Source organism: Strix aluco, chromosome 8 (genome assembly GCF_031877795.1).
Source record: "Strix aluco isolate bStrAlu1 chromosome 8, bStrAlu1.hap1, whole genome shotgun sequence".
Classification (NCBI taxonomy): Eukaryota; Metazoa; Chordata; class Aves; order Strigiformes; family Strigidae; genus Strix; species Strix aluco.
The window spans coordinates 7,421,320-7,440,922 of record NC_133938.1 but is presented as its reverse complement, the minus strand read 5'-3'; the positions used below and the strand labels follow the sequence as shown (position 1 = coordinate 7,440,922).

The 19,603-nt window shown below is 45.4% G+C and overlaps 2 protein-coding genes across 2 annotated transcripts; both read right to left on the bottom strand.

Moving 5' to 3' along the window:
- Positions 1 to 7,673: 7,673 nt before the first annotated feature.
- TXNDC12 (thioredoxin domain containing 12) lies at positions 7,674 to 19,338 on the bottom strand. Its single transcript, XM_074832043.1, has 7 exons — positions 18,866 to 19,338; positions 16,669 to 16,729; positions 10,541 to 10,593; positions 9,759 to 9,832; positions 9,140 to 9,209; positions 8,967 to 9,050; positions 7,674 to 8,518 (listed from the first exon to the last, which is right to left on the bottom strand). Exons 1-7 carry the CDS (start codon positions 18,954 to 18,956, stop codon positions 8,439 to 8,441), a joined length of 513 nt encoding a protein of 170 aa, XP_074688144.1. The 5' UTR covers positions 18,957 to 19,338; the 3' UTR covers positions 7,674 to 8,438.
- On the bottom strand, positions 12,549 to 16,660 carry KTI12 (KTI12 chromatin associated homolog). Its single transcript, XM_074832042.1, has one exon. The coding sequence runs from the start codon at positions 14,803 to 14,805 to the stop codon at positions 13,711 to 13,713; it is 1,095 nt and encodes a 364-aa protein (XP_074688143.1). The 5' UTR covers positions 14,806 to 16,660; the 3' UTR covers positions 12,549 to 13,710.
- Positions 19,339 to 19,603: the final 265 nt, after the last annotated feature.

The window sequence follows — 19,603 nt, the reverse complement described above, 5'->3', positions numbered from 1 at the left end:
GGTGGCCGGTTGGGAACGGCGGGGCTGGAGGGCGGGAGCCCCGGCGGGGGCTGAGGGGGGTGTCCCGGCCGTGCGCCGCACCGCTCCCCGCCGGCCGCCAGCGGAAGGATGGCAGAAGGGAAGGCAGGCGGCCCGAGCCCACCGGGGGCACCGTGCCGGGGCCCGCCCTCCGCTCCCGGGATGTGAATCACCTCAGGTATTCCTGGAGCCCCGGTGGCAGAGGACCGCGGTCCCAGGTGCGACCCTAATTTGTCATTCTTGTCGCACTCTTTACACGGTCTGGAATTCACTTCAGTAGAACCGTTAACTCTGAAGCCTAGTGGTGGCTGTGGCATCAGGAACTACATCTCTGCTGGTGAAAAGACAAAAAAAATGAGGCGGTGGCCGCCATCTCTCTAAGTTGCTTTCCTGAAGGAGGTCTGATGAAGAGGTTGCAGCAGACCCTATTGGCATTAAAATTCTACAAACAGACCCCAAGTTCAACATCAGAGACCTGATTGTGGCCTCTCCCTTGCTGGGAAACCAAAACAGCTTTCAGAGATCATCCCCTAGAGAAAGCGAACAAAGTCATGGGCCTTTCCAACGTGTCTCCGACATAACTAATGATGTGCTCCCCAAACAGCCAGCAAAGGTGGCAGCGCATTTTCCCACTGTCAGGCTTTAAGCAAGTGCTTAAGTACAAAGACAAGGCTCTTGATCATCACCGGGAGAGGACGATTCCTTGCGAGGGGAGGCTGAAGCAGGAGTCAACTAAAGATACCGGAATTGCAGGTTTCCTATCTTCTCTCATTGCCTAGCTAAGCAGTCTCCAGGGTCCACCTTTGAACTCAGGGCTCTAAATTTGGGGGGTGCAGGTGCCGCTGCACCTTGCCGTGTCCCCCAAAGCACCATTCCCTTTCCGCCAAGTCTCATGGTGTGCCATGGTGTTTGGTGGGCAGCACTTTGACTCAGCTTGGACACTGCCCAGACAGGACAGAGATTGCTTTGTCTACTTGTAAAAGCTTTTTGCACATCTGGTGATCTCCAGTAACCGTCTTTGGACAGGCTTGTAGGTCAACCAGCCCTTGGATAAGCTTTAGCTTTATAACAGTTCAGCCACTTTAAAGGAGTGTGTAAATTGCTTTTATTGATACATTTTCCCCAGGGCAGTTGACTAGTTAAGAATCGTGAGAATGTAGAAAGCCAGAGAGAGCGATAGTGCTATATAACTAGCATATAGCCAAGGTGTGCTTTTTAGGAGCAATCACAGGAGAGATGCAGAGAAGCTTCGAGGAACACCTCACTGCAGATCAGAGATGCCATACAGCTTCTCCATTTCATTCAAGCCAGAGCTATCTGCCAGGTGGCCCAGGAGACAATTCTACCCAGCATCAGAGTGATTTTCTACCCTCATCTAGAATGATAATGTTTATTTGCTATCAAGACCCCAACTAAAATTGTTGTATAAGCCAGGCCCTGATTTAAGCTTAAGCAAGGTGTCAGCTTTGTGTAAGCAACTTGAAATAATTGATAAGCGTAACAAAATCCCAGGTTTATTGCAATAGTTATTTCAAAGACAGTCTAACAGGCTTGACAACTGAAAAAGTCTTTTTAGCTCCTTGCAATCCACTCATTGCTCTGGGAAATGTGATCTCTGACTTTTCCAAAACTTGACTTCCACTCTACCCAACACAGTGTCTGTGGTGAATGTGATAATGCCTTCCCCTCTGTCTGCTGACGGATGCTCAATCTAGAAGACCACTGCTAGCCAACAGCCCTACAAAGCACCAATGTGGAAGGCAAGTGGTCATGGGCAGATGCCTACACCTTTGATGCAAAGGGCACATTATGACTTAGGCTCACTTGGGCATCTGCTTAGTGGTCACCTGATTTAACATCCCATGATCCCACCAAAAGCATCAGAGACACTGTTCAGACTAATTTCTAAAGGCTTTTCCACATTTCATGCCATCCTTGAAATGCCAGTGTTTATATGCAAGCCCTTTCTCAGTCACGGCTAAGTGAAAGAAGGAGGGATGCACCCAGGTAATTAGGAGACAGGGGAATTTGTAGTGGTTCTTTCTGTCTATCATTTTGTTTAGCCACATTTCTATAATTTATGGAGTGAATATTGTTAGCTCTCCTTCCCCTCCAGGACTTAACATTGTACAGTCGTGGGTTGCTTACACAACTTCCAGTGAGAGGGGTCTGTATTATTTTAGATTTATAGATGATGGAACAGGAGAGATCTCCCACAAGCCCAAGGAGGTGAAAGGGAAGAGCAGATGTTTTGCTTTATCTTGTTTTCTGACATGTGAATCTGTCTCACTCTCTCACAGCAGTCATGCGAGCACATTTATCAAGCACAACGTGCATACTCTACTACTCTCCCAACGTTTCTAGTTCAAGTTACTGCATCATCACACTATGCAATTGATCTAAGGAAACAATTTTAATCTTTTCAGTTCTCTCTTTTCTAAAACCAGTATTTTATTTATTGATTTATTTACTACTAAAGCAAGAGCAGTGCCAAAGCATTTAAATCAAGGATGATGGTCTGCTATATGCGATGATGTAAGTAGTAATAATACTAATGACCCTGAGTCTAAGAGACTCATCGTCTAAGCTCACGATAAGCATTGGGAATACATAGACAAAATTGTATCCCAAAGAAGCACAGTTTGCACACAGAGCAGTGGTTTCAGCTCATTACCAGCTGTTGTCCAGGCAAGCTAGGTGAAAACATGCCAACCATAAGGAGAAAACAAAATCCGTTTTATTTGAGTAGGTAGCACTCACCCAGATGCTTCTTCACTTCAGTGTGGAATAAACAGCATGTATGCCTCATGCTGTGTCCTCAAGATGTGCACGAATTTCATTTTCTTTAACAGGGCTAATGCGCCAAAATCCTTACAAATGGGATTTTGAAAACTGTTCATAATATTAGAAACAGCACAATAAAGTGACATCTAAATTTGACTGTGCTGCCAAAGCAGCTTCTTTAATGCACAAATTTAATGTTGTGTCCTGAAACACACTCCAAAAGCGGGGAGAACCTCTGCAGTTCTTATCAACTAATATTTCTGCAGCATGTCTACCTACACCATACTGAGCATATGCAAAATGGTCCAAAAATGAGTATATTTCAACAAACAATCTCTAACCAGCAACCAGTTACCTACAGCCTTAACCAAATTTAGTCCAGACTGTCCTGCCCCTTCAGCCCTGCCCCAGCTCCTCCTGCAGCTCCAGTGGGTCTTCACTCCCTTGCCCTGGCTTGGAGTGGCAGCAATGGGATCGTGCCCTTTCTAGAAGGGGAAAACTCTAGGAAGTTCTCTGCCCTTCATCCCCCACACCATGGCAGGGACACAAGAAATGGAGGAGGAGACATTTGCGTTGGTCAGAGGAAAGCAGAACATGGGAACAGCTCAAAAACGCTCGACTGTTTATATAGCACCCACTCACTCGGTGATCCCACACCTGGGACATACCCTGCGTGTTCCCTGGATGCTGCTTGATGGGCCGCTCTGCCTGTCCTGGGCCAAGGCCAGCATGGGGTGGTGTGTAACCACCTCTCTTGCTGTTCTGAGTCAGAATCTGGAATGCTGTAAGCACAGGTCAGCCAGTCCCTGCTTCCAGCATAGTTATGAATGGAGAAGTTTGGGGTTTCTCTTTTTATTTTTTTTGGGTCCCTAATTGAAGGAACCTACTGCAGATTTAGCTATTTCAAAATTGTGCCATGACATCTGTCACAGCTGGAGAGGATCACTCAAATCTTGGACCCTGTCCCCACTGCGTGTGACAGGCCACAGGAGCTGGCTGGCAGCTGTCAGTGGAGATTCCTCCTCCTCTGGGCATGCCGACATGGTGGCACCGGCTGGTGCTGCAGGAGTGAATCACCACCTCTTGCAGGAGTGGTGCTCCTTGGACAATGGCAAGCCTGGGAACTGTGTGCAGCCACTCCTTACGCTAGACAAACTTTGAAAGGAAAAGCAAACTTGAGTTTATTTGGCTAAACTGCTTAACAAGTCAGCACCTATTTCTTGGAGGAAGAAAGGGGGAATGAGTTAATATGCCAAATAGTGCTGAGACAAAGGGACTGTTACCATTTTGACAGACTTTCATGATTGTTTCCTGGTTCCCTCCAGACAGTAAGCTCCCCTGTCCAGTTAGTCCCAAAGACAACTTACACAGCTGTCTGGAAGTGGGGTGCAAATTTTTAGATAAACTTCATCCTTTGGCTTTGCTTTCTCTGAGATGAGCATGAACTTGCAGTGAAGTTCCCCTTTTTATCCCACTCTCTGGATAGAGTTCTGCTCGGTGTAATTCCCCCTTTATTGCTTTCTGAATCTCCATGCTCAGTATCAAGTTTTGATCCACCTATAGCCACAGTTGTCAAGGAATAGCCCTGGAGTGGTTCTTCTAGTTGGGCAAACCCAATCAGGCATAATACTGCATCAGCTGCAAATAAATATCACAGCATAATGCACGTGCAAATGCCTCTCCTCTTGCCCAAAGTTACGGAAAGTTTCATCACCTCCAAGGATATATAACCTTGTGTTCATATGGGTTTAATAATATCTCACTTCAGAGCTATCATTACACAACCCGTAAGTCAGGACAATGAATGAAGCTCATTAGCAGTTTGATACAGGCTAGGTATGATGGCAGACAAACAGCCATGGGGACGAAGGTGCATGTCAAGTGGATGACTCCTAAACTCCACATGCCAGGATGACAGAGGGCACATTCTGGCCATGGCAGCATTCTTGGTTGTTGCACTTTTGTTCCCTGCTGCTAAGTGTGGCAAAGGAAAGGTTTCCTGAGTCTCTAGCTGACACTTCCTTAAAGCCTGTTCAGCCCCAGGTGCACAAAGCAACCTCTGCTCCCAGGCAGCCAGATGGCTAGCTGCAATCCAGTCACTCTTTAATTAACTTCGGGTTTTTTTTCCTCTGTGGATTGTTTCTGGGAGAAATAGCTGACAACATGTTTGTTTACATGAGATTGATTTGGCCTGGCAGTTCCCTGGGTCTATACTAAGAATTTTGAAGTGTCTTTCGTTTTTTTTACCACCATAAAAGGAGTAGAAGCTGAGAATCCAGGGGATTTCTAAGATGCAACTAAAAAAGTTATGTAAGTATGCAGGTTTTCTGCAAGTCATATGCAGATGGGCAGCACATGAAACAAAGCTGATGGGGGCAAACTAATCCGAGGCTTTGGTTGCTGTACACTGTTGAGCTGCTGCAGTGTATAATTAACTTTAAATGCAGCTACAAGAAACACTGACCTGTAAGCAGCTCCTCTAAACCCTGGGGAGTTGCTAGCATCCATAAAGTTACACAACATACGTAAAGCACCTGTTGGATGGAAGGTTCAAGATGTATCCCTCTGCACAGAAGAAAATGCCAGCCAGCAGTATCACCTCATGTAGACTAAAAAGCAGGAGGGTATAAAGAATCTGCATTAGGAGTTAGCAACTAAAATTTCCAGGTATAAATCTAACAGGTAGAAAAATATTTAAGTAACAGATCAAAAGTAAGTTTACCCTGCAATCCAGAGATGTGAAGCAGCTTTTACACTTGTTAACTAGCTGCCCCTAGCAATCAAGCCGTGGCAGCATGTGTGTCATATTCTACTGAGACTCCAGCTAAATTCCAAGCAGCCTAGCAAGTGCCAAGCTCCATCTTGCTACAGAGGACAAAAGCATGGTCTAGAAAAGAGCAAGTAGAAGGGAGGGTGGGGAGGCTGTACCAGCCCACCATGTCTGCACATACAGAGGGTAGAAAGAATTAGAGAAAGGAGGCAGTCGAATAACAAAAGAAAAAGGATTATGGAATATATTTTATCTTTGAAAGTAGCAAGTCTGGAAGGCATAAAGTGCTGAAGAAGAGAACATGCATGAGAGAAAAGGTGAAGGAGAGTAATTTTGAATCAGGATGGTCTGAAAGGTAAAAGTTGAAGTACATTGCCTGCATTGGTCACTGAAGGGAGATCTCTCTAGATGGAGAACTTTTTAAAGATTACTTTGACACCATGTAGTTTCTGACATCAGAGCATTTTGCAAAGAAAGGGACAAATGACATACATCTCACAAGCTATAATTTCATTGCAGAGATGAGACAAAGGCAGAGCTGCTGAAAAAGTGTGCCTGGGAAATCGCAGCAGTGCACCCTGTTATTTTGCATCAGAGACTGTTTTTTTAATTATTATTTGTTGAATCATATTCCAGATGAACAAGCACAGTCCTCCCCCTGGTGGCAAGTAAAACAGACATAGCAATGATTTTTTACAGTCATGTCAATCTAAGGCTATTAATGAAATAAAGAGCATCAGACAGGACCTATTTTTTATTAGGTCAGTTGATACAGCTGGGAAAAAAAAAGGCAACTGTGCAAAACATAAATCCTTTTTCAGGACTTACATTGAATTATTTACTTTGAAGGCTGATACAACTTGAGAATAGTTGCCGAGTTCAATTTCATCATTAATTTATTGGACAATTTGCAAGAGAAGCAGAGGATAAAACCTGTAGAGTCACTTTTAGTAGCTGAGCGAGGTAATTGTAATGTGCAATAATCCCATTATTTCAACTGAGTCCTTGTCTTTTAGTCCCCAGTTGAGTTTTGGTGTCTAAAACCCCTTAAAGGCAGTGGTCTGGAAAGTAAAATTCATACCACTGCTGAATCGTAAAAATGGACTCAGTAGACAAGTTTACTGTATACAACAATATTCCCCAAGTAATGTCCTCAGATAGCTCTTCAAAAATTAACTGTAGAAAAATCTCTGTGTTTGCTCTGTGAAGTTATGGCAAGTGCCTTTTGGACAGGATTTTTAACTTTAGACGACGAATTTGGTGCATGAGGGGAGAGCAGTAGGTGCTGTTCATTTTGGCTTTATTCAAACTTTCAACACTGTCTCCCATAGCATCCTCACAGACAAACTGATAAAGTACGACCTAAATAAATGGGCAGTGAGGTGGATGGAAAACAGGCAGAACTGCTGGGCTGAACAGGGCTTGTCACTAGTGTCGTACCCCTGGGTTGATACTTCTAACGTCTTCATTAACAACCTGGATGAACAGATTCTACCTACAGCAAACCGGCAGATGATACAAAACTGGGGAGAGTAGTTGATAAGCCGATGGTTGTGCTGCTATTCAGAAGGACCTCAACAGGTCAGAGAAATGGGCAGAGGGTTGTCAGGAAGTTCAGGAAAGGGAAATGCAACGTCCTTCCCCTGGGGAGGAATAACCTGTGCACCAGTACAGGCTGGGAGCTGACAGTCTGAAAAGCTGCTTTGCAGAGGAGGACGAGGGAGTCCAGGTGGAGAACAAGGTGACCGTGAGCCAGCAATGCGCCCTTGTGGCAAAGGCGGCCAACAGCAGCCCGGCCTACATTAGGAAAAGCGCTACCAGCAGATCAAGATTGGTGATTTTTTTTCCCCTCTATTTTTCTTTTCAGTTCCAGTAGATAAACGCCAGGTATTACTCTGCCCTCAACAGTACAGGTAGTATAAGAATGGCTGAATTGTAATTACATGGAAGAACAACTGTTGTCTTTTAATTATAAAAAGGAGAAACCACCTTCAGCTGTGACATTCAACAGTCAAAACCACTGCAACATAAACAAAAATATATTACCCCATCCTTAAGAACGGAAAGCCACACCCTTTACCACAAAACATTGTCTGCATGCTTATGTTTAAAAAGGTTTAATTTTTCACCCTGGTACAAAAATACAGTACAATGTGATGGCAAGGCATTCGCCAAAAAACATTCAAAGAATAAAAGGGGAATCCCCTTAAAGCTTCAACATAACCCACCCTCACTTGATAAAACAATCAAAAGGTGAGTGCACAAGGAAGAAGTTAGATTTCTGCCCAAAGGCAAATAAAGATGAATCACACACAGTTTTACACAAAGATGTTTGCAGAGCTAGTAATTTCACATGCTACTTAGACATTAATGAAATTTATTCTACTTGGCTTAGTGGCAGAATTCATGGTTTGGGAGGTCTAGAAAACATCTGGCCCAGGAACATGCCCCCAACATGCCCCAGTAAAAACAATGGGAACACGTAACACCAGTGAGAAAAGAGGGATCCAACCCTGATTAAGTGTCAAAATGTTGGCTACTTCTAGTTATTCCAATCACACTGTCCTCAAATGAATGTTTTGCCCTACACACCTCCCTTTTAACACCAAATATTAGTGGTTGCTCAAACACAAAAATTGATGTGTTTGCACACTACCTAGTTGCAAATAATCATTACAGCACAAACTGCCAGGCAGAGGAGGAGATAACACTGTAATTGATGTATGTGTGTGAACTCCAAACAGGGTTTAACCTAACATTGTTGACAGGAGAATTATGTCCCTCCAGTGCATCTACATTCTTGGTCTGTTTAATCATTTCCTTCTAGAGTTTTGAAGTGATGAAAAAGCATCATTCGGTGTATTCATTATAGTTCATCTCCCAGGTGTTTTTGTTTGAAAGCATCTCCTGTTAGCTTCTCCTGGGCCTCCTTCATCCCTTGGACAACTGAAAGATTAGACAGAGAGACGACAACCATTAATCTCAAGATGAAAACATCAAGGTGTCCTGGGAATGAAAGTGTTTTAAAACAAAACCATTACAGAATGTACATCTACAAATTAACCTGTGGAAAAAAAAACCCCAAAACCAGTCCTGTGGCCTTTTCCCAACTATTTGTAGCTGGATCATGCAAATTGCATGATTTTTCATGCCATAACTGCAGAGCCAGTTTAGGTCCTATGGACATTATAGTAGGTATCAAGGTGAATCATGATTCTGAACATGGTTCTTCAAGGCATAAGAAAACCACTCACTCACATTGTATCTAACAGCTCCCAGTTATGCTGTAAAGTATCGCCATTTTTCTCCACTCAAAAGTGAAGGTGTGTCCTTCACTCAGGACACACCCAGAGTTTCGTCTCTAAAAATGCACTTCAAACTACTTTGCGCATACCTTGATCAGCATTGGTATAGAAATACTTGTAGCTGGGGTTTCCCTTCTCATTTATGATTTCTGGGTGGACTTTTCCACTGGGGTCTATGAAACAAGAAATCAAACAGGAAATTTAGGTGGTAACAGTAAGAACACAGTCCTATGAGTGGATACAACAGCTGTGGATGCCCTACCCATGAAAAGGATTCTGGGAATGTAACCTCCATCAGGACTAAAGGCTTCATCCTTTGGCTCTTCATCATCCTGCCAAAGCAAGACAGAAGAGCAAGAACATATTAGCAAGGTATCTAACAAAACACAGCACTCATTTTAAAGAAACAAGTTATTGCCTTCAGATTCTATTTACCCTGAGCAATTTACATCTTGAACAGACACTGCAGTAGCTTCCACTCTCAAAGGAAAGAAAGTTATTTTTACCTAAACAAGTATCAGTTGTGAAAATATTAATTTTTTCTGTTCTGTCAATTTGCATTAAATGCTCTGCTTTGGTGTAGGAATGTTTGATATGTCATGGGAGAATGAATATAAATTCCTCTATTGCAGCAATGGAATGACACAAGGTACAAATTGTTAAAGAGACAATGGCAGAGAGTCAGATTTATAAACACAATTAAAATAACCAGACTGAAGAAAACTCTTTTTAAGACGATCAGCTATATCAATCAATCCTGAATACCTGTTCAGGAATACAGGATTTAGGATGTACACAAAACAGGATGCAACCAATTAAGTAGGATTCCAAATGCTTAACTACTAGGCAGTAACATGTATACAAATCAGAGGGCAGCCTACCTCAAGGTTGACCATAACAAAATTATGGGCAAGTTCAGAGATCTCCTTGGATTCAGCAAACTTTGGCTTTAAAGCTAATTAAGGAGGGGAAAAAAAAAAAAAAAAAAAAAAAGACATGTGTAAAGACCGTGGAAAAGATTTCAAGTTTTCAGGTCATCATCAAAATCTCAACTTCACTCCTCCCTCTGGAGAGCTGGCACTTTTCAATAAGGAATGAGGAAATGGAATATATGTATCAAACTGTTCAAGCCAGGCTCAGAACAGCAAGTAATTGAAGCAATTCTTGCTGAGCAGCCACATGATGAAGCCTGGCCAACAGACATACACTGTCATATTTGAACTAATGGAACAGAAGCAAAAAGCTTGCTGTAAACCACTACTCCCAGTCAACTAGCTCAACCTTTAAGCTTAGCCATTATGCCCAGCTTGTTTGTTTGGAAATCTGAAAGAGACAAAGCCTCACCTGCAAAGAACCACTGTCTGAAAGTAAGGCAATTTACACTTAATTCTTGAGGATCATTCATTCTGTTCCAATTTTACAGCCAAGTGCAGGAGAAATTACAGCCACTACAGCAGTGCAGTATTATCGCTGTTATTTTGCTGGCATTTTGGCTTTTGGCAGTGCTAACAGGTAAAGTGGTGCGATATTATACAGCTCTAAATGAAATACAAATACTGTTAGCTACCCTTTGAATGCAAAGTTCATGTTTCTCACGGTTACATGATTTGTATACAAAAGTTCATTAAAAATTTCAGCAAGCTCTAGTATTAAATACACTTACCTTTGCACGCTCCACACCAAGACTTGTGGATGATAACCATAAGAGGCAAACCACTAAAAAAAGAAAAAAGAATGAAAATTGTCAAAGAAAGCTTACAGTTGAGCCTCTAAACCGAATACTATTACATGTACATTTTAACATTCAAGACTTCTACAAAGGCTGAATGTAACAGAAAATAAGAAAGATATAAAGAGATTCTGCTGTTTTAAGGCTGTCTTGCAAAAAGTTTTCCCAATCTGATCAGAACTGCCAGCCAATAACTGCTCGTGCAGAGGAAGAGACTTTCTCTTTGGCAGATTTGCTCTTATTAGTTTAGATCTGCTCAGATACACAACTGGTCAGGCATGTGTTTTTTTACTGGAAGTGGTTAGTGACACCAGCTGCTTGAGAGATCTCAGGATGGGTTTTCATGGCTGCTTAAGGCAATCCAGTGGGTGAGTCATATCTCCATCCCTCTCCTCATTATGGTCTGTTATGTTTCAGCCACCTCCTGTGACCAAGACCCTCCACTGAGCAGTAATCACACACAGTGACCCAGCAAATGCTCTGGCTGCCAGGCTTGTTTCCTACATGTTGGTATGCTGAAACAAACCTGTGCCAGGACTGAGAAGGAGGGGGCCTGCATGGAACTGCAGCCTAGTAAAGTGCAATGCAAAAGGATCAAAGTTATGCTTTATCATTCTCCCTCTCTTCCCAAATAATTCACTTGACCTTTACTACCTATGCTACCTGGAGGTTAAGTTTCCATCACCCTGAGATGTTTTATTTAACCCTGTTCTTCAAAAATCCCTTTAGCGTTTTACCTTCTGACAAAGTCAAGCTTACCAAGTTCAATTTCTTTAAGTTCCTTTATAATATATTCAGGCTGCATTATGTGCTTAGACAAAGAAGCCTTAAAGACACTACAGATTCCGTGTATTTCCTGTTGTTAGTGCTGGCGATCCAATTAATCCACCACTTGACTGCTCCTGACTATTTTGCATCAATTTTACCTTTCTAACAAGAAAAGTAATACAACTACAGGTGACTTTTGTTGCTACTAAGCACGTCCAAGTAGTACACTTACCTCCACACTTTTTGCATGCGCAAGTCCTTACTAACACTTTCATTGTTTCTACCATCCAACAGTTGAACTCTGACAAGAGGAATAAACTAAGAAAGACTAAGAGCAAAGAATTGGGAATCTCATCCCTCTTATCAATAAACCTCTTAATCTATGGAATAATATCCAAGGAAAGCTGGTAATAATGATATAGCTTCCAGAACAGTAAGAACAGCCTAAAACTAGGTGAAGGAAAGGAAGGAATCTAGAGAGAACATACTATATGGGTGCTTCTTTCAGGATATGCCAAGCAAAGCAAACTGGAAGCGTTCTGCTACTGTAAACCCTGTTACCATATTAGAGGTTAAAAATAAAGTAAAATTTTCAAACACAGAACTTAGAAACACCTTTGCACGTAATGGCAACTAGTTACTAATAGAACTGATGTATGAGTTTTTCTTTAGCTGTAGATAGATATGAAAGGAAATCTCAACTTAGCAGCATTCAGTTACGGCCTTCAGAACCAGGAAAGGGTGGAGAGAAAACCACTGACATTTAGAGTAGTTCAAACAGAAGTCTGCCATTTAGAACTAACCACTATGTTATCATCTTTGCATAGGACTCTGTTTGCAGTAGGGAGCAAGAATAGATGTTTCCCTAGTAAAGCCTGTATTGCATCAGTGTCCTCTCCCTGATGATGAAGAAACACTTTTTTTCCCCATTGTTTCCTTACAGTTCAACATGATTTTGCCACTTTCTTGAGGAAAGGCTGATCTAAGTCTGGAAAATACACATTGTTCTTATCATCAAGGATCAGTGCTTCACGTCAGAAGAGTTAATCATCTGGTAATCGGTACTGCAATGCACTTTTTTTTTTTTAAAAAAGAGAAATTTTCAAGGCAGATGAAAGTGGAAGTGCTCACAGTCTTGAAATACCAACTCATAGTCAGTGAGAACTCACAGAAGTTTTAGAGATTCTGAATATGTTTTCTCAGCTTTATTCTCTTTGACTGGGAAAAGAAACTTATTTACATCAGAACATTTTTGTAGTAATTTCTCAGTTCTACAATGTGTAAGTCCACCTAGCAGCTGGTATGTCAGATAAACAGCCACTATAATTGAAGCAACCCTTCCTGCCCCACTTTACCATTTCCTCCCAGGTAGCACTACACATACAATTAAAACCAAAAGCTACAGTTTATTAAAATGAGGGATGAAGCATCCACCAGAAAGTGAAACATTTATATAAGCTACATATGTGATATAGCAAAGACTGAAATTAGTTGAAACTAAGCGCAAAACTAAGTTACCCTTCACAGCTGGTATAGACTTATGGCAGAGTTTCATCCAAAACAGACACTGTCATTTTAGACCATTTTTCCTATGAGAGCACTTATTCATAAACAATTAAGTGTTTTTAAAGGTATTTAATGATGACCTTGCAGAGAAAAGACATGGCAAGTTATTTCAATAAAATATCCTGCAGGTAAATTAAGACTTTACTCCATTTAAGGCACACATTTGATTGTTCAACCTGAAACAGAGGTTTGAGTTTGCTAAGCCAGCACCCTTCTGTTGCACAGAGTCTGCAAATCTATCTCTTGGGTTCAGTAGGATTTTTTGAAACAGTCACATCCTAAAAATACAGCCTGTTCCAGTTCTGGACCTGAAGTCTCTTCTGCAGTTTCACATTATCTGGAGACAGCCTTGGAAAAACAATCCTCTTATTCAAGACAAGCACGTGCCATTGTGGAGGGGAAAAGTTTTCCCTGCGGTCACCACCTTTTTGGGCTTTCATGTTCAGACACTATTTGATTACTGGGGTTTAGGTCTCCTCCACCGGAGACTTCACTTGCTTGGGGATGCAACAGCTCTCCTTTTTGAGGGATGCAAGTGGGGAGAAGGCAGGGGTGGGGGAACAGCATCCCTGCAGATCCTCTCAGCAATAGCTTGCTCAGCTGCTGCAGGGACATGGCATCCATCTTCCCAGCACTGCTGTTGCCACATGCTCTGATATGCGTGGGACCCAGGCTCCACGGGGTGTGTGGCTGGAAGGCACGTTCTCACTGCTGCAAGGACTTTGGGGGCAGACCAGGGCCACTGCTGTGTGTGGCACAGGTGACGGCGTTCACTGGATGCTGCGGCTCAGGTACTGCAGGAACATGCTGGCCAACTGGGGCAAGTTTTCGTCACTGGGCTGCATCTTGGTGTAGCTGATGAACTGCCTCCGCAGGCGGCTCAGCTCGGCCATGCTCACAGGCCGGTTAAGCACCAGCCCCTCGGCGACGCCGGGGACGCGGACCACCTCCCCGGGCTGCGCCCCGCTCCTCTGGGCGGCCATGACGGCGGCCAGCACCTCCTGCGTGACGCGGTCGAGGTGGTGCAGGAAGCCGCTGGACTGCAGGGGCTGGCTGCGGGTGGCGCGGTGCGGCGGCGGCGGGGCGCTCTCGAAGAGGGCGGCGCGGATGGCGGCCAGCGGCAGCGGCTCCTCGCCGTGCACCGTGAAGAGCGGCCGGTCCCAGCGGTTGCGCGGGTCGGGAGCCTCGAAGGGCGGCTCGTCGGGGCCGCCCGGGCCGCCCACGCAGTGCAGGAGGCAGCGCGCCGTGCCCGCCTGCCGCGCCGCGCAGTACAGCTCGTAGCGGATGCTCCGCACCTCGTTGCCCGCGTCCACGATCACCACGTCCCGCCGGCTCAGCCGCCGCTCCACCTCGGCCCGCAACGCCGCCCGGCCGCCCTCCGCCTCGGCCACGACGTGCGCCTGCCGCTCCGGCCCGCCCAGCGCCGCCCGCAGTTCCGCGGCCCGCCGGCTCTTGCCGCTGCCCGGCCGCCCGCACAGCACCACCAGCGGCATCCTGCCTCCGCCGCCATGCTGACCCGGAAGGGGTCGGCGACTGCTTCCGGCCGGGTCACTCACGCCCCGCCCCCGGTCGCCAGGGGCAACGGTGGCCTGCGCTGGAGGCTTTCCTTTTTTTATAGCATTTAATAATTCCTCGGGCTTAGAGATACAAGTTTGACATGCCCCGTAACGTGCGGTCAGGAGAGGTCGTGGCACAGCATCTCCAAAAGCAGAGAGGACACGGAACCTGGCTGCAGGATGGAGCAAAGAGGCCTCTTCTCCCCTTGCAGCCCTGGCTGCTGCCCTATACCAGTCCTCTCTATTTTCTGACAGAACAAAAGACCATTTCTCCCCAAAATACGAGTGTGTGTGTGAAGGCAATGCCATGACAGGAGCGGGCTCCCGGCCTCATGGATGCCAGGAGCACCTGCTCATAGAACTGCTGCTGCCAAGACAAAGGCAATGTGCCTTTTCTGCACTGCATCACCCCTAATGGACTTTTAAAATAAGAGGGAGTCACGGCGGGGTCCTTAGGGCCTGTCAGCAGAGACAGCATCCCTGGAACATCCCTCAAAACCTGCCTAATATTCCCTCCGCTCCCTACTTCCCAGATCTGGTCCTTGACTCTCCAGCTGGACCACCTGGATGTGAAGTATGTTTATGGCCAGGTTTAGAAAATGAGGCATGAGGCCCTGCCATGCCACTGGTCACCCGCAGGCTGGCGTGGAAACCCCCCCAGAGCACCTCACAGCACAGGGGCTCAGCACCTCAGATGGGCCCGATGGCAGCTGGTGCCTGGGGCGTGTGGGGATCGCCTTTCCACGGCACAGGGACAGCATCCCGCCAGCCATCCTGCTCAAAGGCACGATCATACTGTGGTCACCCCGAGAACCAGGCACCCGGGAGCTGTACGAGTGCTGGATCTCCACCCTCGCCCACAGGGAACTTAAAAACGAGAGGTCTCCAGCATCTCCGACACATCTGCATTGTACTATTTACAGAACAGAAATCGAAGTCTTGAAACTTCCTAGACCACTGGCTCTGATGCATCTCACTTGATGCATAATATAATTTTGTACAATTTTTCATCTCCTGACCTAAGGTCAGACTTCAAACACAAATCTGCTTTTCAGGTTTATCTTTTCTTTGTTGGTGGTGGTTTCTCCCAGTCCTTCAATTCAGCAACACTCAAATGCTGCTGAACTCAAATCAGCGAGCAGGTCTGCGTTTCCAGCAACGAAAGGAGAGAGCGTGCATTACACCCGTCCCTCGCTTAGCGGGGGCTCTCACCAGAAACACTCATCCTGCCCAAACCCAAAAGCTTGCCATCCCTCCCTCCTCTGTCATTTTAAAGCTTCCTCTGCTTCATTGCAAAGTAACGTTACAATTATTCCTGCAACTACTGAAATAATCTGGTTTTTTTGCACATGTATATCAAATAAATGCTAAAATATCCAGTTTTAAAAACTTGTAAGACTTCTGAACTGTACCATCTGGGTTAATTTGGTGTCTAGACTAGAGTGTGGAACTCGCCAGATGGATCAATTTGAGAGCAGAGTTCAATTAAACAGCAAACCTGGAAGGCATTGTGAATTTCCACTCATGTCAACATTGTCAGATCTAGGTGATAAATTTCAAAGTACAAGAAGCATTTATAAGCATACAATTTTCCTTCTCTCATTTTAATAAGAAACAGAATAAATTCTGAGAAAAAAAATCTGTCTGTCAAAATGTCATTTTTCACCTTTGCATAAAGACAGTGTTCTTTTTAGAGTTTAAGCTTAAACAACAGTTCACTACAGTTTGAAACTTTTGGACTTTTTCTACAGATGGTAACAAAATAACTCTCATTTCACACTGAGGCCTCATCTATACAGGCACACTGAATTTTAGGAAGCTATCAGCACTGCTGAGTTCAAGGGGATTGAGAACTACTTAAATATGCTTTTCTGGGTTTGAGAACTGTATCTTTCTTTACTATGATAAATACTCAATTATTTTCTTCTCATTTCAAAGACATGCTAGGACTTCAATCATTTAATTAGACAGTAGTGATTAAACCTAGGTGATGCCTCAGTAAAGTTAATAAAACTGTATTTTCTCTCTAACAAGCCACAGGGATCTGAACACTCTCCTAAACCACCTTCACCTTTGTTAATAATTACTACTGTGGTTAAGTTTAGGATTGATACAGAACCTCTGTGAATGTTTTTAAAGACACTTTTCTATATTTAAAACTAGCTAACATACCTGGCTGCTGCCTCTTTCTTCCCATCTTCTAGTGTTCTCCAATGAATATGATCTCCAAAACCTGCCAGAGAGAAGGGTTTATAAACACTGCATAATTTAACATGTCAACTATCAGAGGAAAATGGTCCAAAGCTTAAGAACATTTTCAACTCATTTTATATTCTTTTTTTAAAGCCAACTATAGACCCAGTCCTGGAAAGACTTCTGCAAATACTTACAACCTACATAGTCTTATGAGGAATCCCACTGAAATTAATTAACAACACCATACCACACTCATGAATATTTTTATACATATGCAAATATGACACCAAAATCCCCCAAACAGAGATTAAAATTGAAGGGCCTTCTGATTATGTGCCATTCTTTTTCAATCTGCAAACACTTATTAACTGACTAGTGACAAATTAAACATGTCAGCATTTGGCTTCATAAATCCCACTGAATGTGAACTAAAGCGAAAAGTTAAAAATTCCTAGGCCAACATATGATCATTAATTGCTCTAAAACTATTATGCTAAGTATTACTGCTGATAATAATATGATCGAGGCGTGAGCAAGAATGCCATTACACAGATTTCTGAATGTTACAGTGACTGAACGACGCAAGAAATATTTTATCCCATATCCAGATAACAAGTCTGGAGGTTGAGATAAGAGTGAGTGAGCATACATTCAACAACTGCAAAGCAGAGACTGCCAGGTTTTTTGACGCTGTAGCCAACACAGCACATGGTCGAAAGCCACATGGAGAGCTGAGACAAAGGAGATCTGGGAACTGTTCATAGAGGATGTCCCCTGGAAGACTTCCTCAGAGGTCTCATGGCTCCAGTAATGTGGGGCTCATGACCAAACATCAGCCTCAGCTTGCCCCTTCTCAGTGCTGAGGGTTTGGATTAGTCAGCAACCCCCAGTGCCCAGGGTGCTGAAGGGGGCAGATTTCGGGAGCTACACAGGGGTCAGGAGCCACAGACTGTCTGGTGCTGACACAGGGGAAAGTAGACATTGTCCCCAGTAAACAACTATGGCAAAGAAGCTGGAGAAAGACAAAAACAGGGTCAGCAAAACCTCGTGGCACCTTAGTTCAGCATCCGGGAGGTTTGAACAGTTGGCACAGTATTTTTATTACCTTCTCTCCCGATATGAACAACTGTGAACATATATGATGCAACACCTCAAATATTTAGTTGTGCTAGCAGTAAGGTGGGGATGTCTTGTCCATGTCCAATCACACACACGTATCAGCTGCAGAGGCAGCTTCAGACACAAGGCTACGTTTGTACCAGCTGAACGTGGCAAAAAACAGTTGGATTAGCAGAAGTCACGTTTACTCAGAATACTGACAGGTCAGCTGTTTCATTCAAAGGCCAACATGTTATAACAGCGAAAACGTTCTATTGTTCTAGCTAGGAAACACTTTTTGAAAGCTTTTCTTTTTTTAAACTAAAACCCACTTTGTGGGGAGCTTCAGTATGTTTTTAAAAGCATTACACAACACGTTACAGAGTGTTTCTTTTGAATGAAAGTCATCCGAGGCATTAACTGTAAAACAAAAGGGGAATGACTGGGATCCACACAACAAAGCTTTGCTGTCATTGATCAACTTGCGTTACTACCAGCCCTGAAGAGGGGATTTATTTCTAAGACAAGCTAAAGCCACCACCGGGGGTGAAGCTCAGGGCCCTGGCGTGCACTGACTGAACCAGGCAATTAGACATGGCAATTACACCAGGAGGCCTGAGCGAGCCAGATGAGAGGTGAGGAGCGGTCATGAAGGGAAAGGCGAGCCGAGGGCGGGAGGGAAGAGCCATTCGTCGCCTGCCAGGAGCCAGCAGAAGGAGATGGCAGGGGCTGGGCAGGGCTGGCAGGGCACCTCAGCACCAGGCGGGGCGGGGGGCTCTGAGGGGCTGAGCCCCCCCTCCAGGCCTTCGCCACGTAAAAGCGGGACCGCTCGAAAGGGAAACTCCTCGGGGTTTAGCGAGAACAGAACCACGACGGCAAGGATCGGTTAAAGACCCCCCTCACGTTTAAAGTCAAAAGGCAGCGGTCTCCCTCTAAACCGCGGCCGGCCCGGCCTCCCCCCGCCCCCGCGCCCCCCTCGCCGCCGCGGGCTGCGGGAACCGGCCCGGCCCCAGCGCACCCATTCATGGCAATGACAAAAGTTGAGAGGAAAGCCCGAAGAAAACGTTTGCCTGACCCTTTCCGAGCCCTTCCGTGGCGGAGGCTGCGGAGGCCGCCAGCACCAGGCACAGGCAGAAGATGAAGGCTGCCGCGGGCTGAGCCTTCATGGTGTCGGCGCGGGCACCAACGGCACCCCGGATGCAGCCCCTAAACCTCCGAGACGGGACCGGACCAGCTTAGGTGATTTTTTTTTTTTTTTTCTCCCCCTTTTTTTTTTTTTCTTTTTTTTAAAGCCCAGGAAGTGATGTGAGGCGGATGTAGGCGGTGCGCCGCCCTCACCTCTCTGCTCGGAGGTGCCGGGGGAGGCTGGGAGGGGTGGAGGGGGCTGCTGTGGGGGTTTCTCTCCCCGGCCCTCTGAGGGGGCGTTCAGCCGTTTCCCGCTTGGTCAGAGCAGCTCGGCTCCGCCCAGGTAGCCGAGGCCTCTGGGGCAGGAGTACCTCCGTTACGCCGGGTCCCCAGACACCCTCGTTACTGCCCTGAACAAAATCAAGGGTTACCCGGGCGGGAGCAGGCAAAGAGGAGTGGGTTCCGGATTTATTATCTCCTCCCAAATAAACCCTTTTGTCCCGTTAGTCTCAGGAGTCACCCGGCTGGTTGGGAAGGTAAAACCGACCGCAAGCACTCGTGTATGAAGGAGGGTTCGCCAAGGGCGGGGGGGGAGGGCAGCGCGAGGACAAGTGGGCGGTGACGCCTTTGGAGCCGCCGCGTCCCGGGTTTTGGGTTACACGGGTCCGGTCCCTGCCCCGGGGCACCC

Excerpts from the sequence above, each read along its gene's own strand:
- KTI12 (XM_074832042.1), bottom strand. The coding sequence starts at position 14,805 with ATGGCATTGCCTTCACACACACACTCGTATTTTGGGGAGAAATGGTCT.
- TXNDC12 (XM_074832043.1), bottom strand. The coding sequence starts at position 18,956 with ATGAAGGCTCAGCCCGCGGCAGCCTTCATCTTCTGCCTGTGCCTGGTG. Across the intron at positions 9,051-9,139 it reads TCCCAGAATCCTTTTCATGG|ACCCCAGTGGAAAAGTCCAC; the intron begins GTAGGGCATCCA and ends CTTGTTTCATAG. Across the intron at positions 8,519-8,966 it reads CTATACCAATGCTGATCAAG|TTGTCCAAGGGATGAAGGAG; the intron begins GTATGCGCAAAG and ends CTAATCTTTCAG.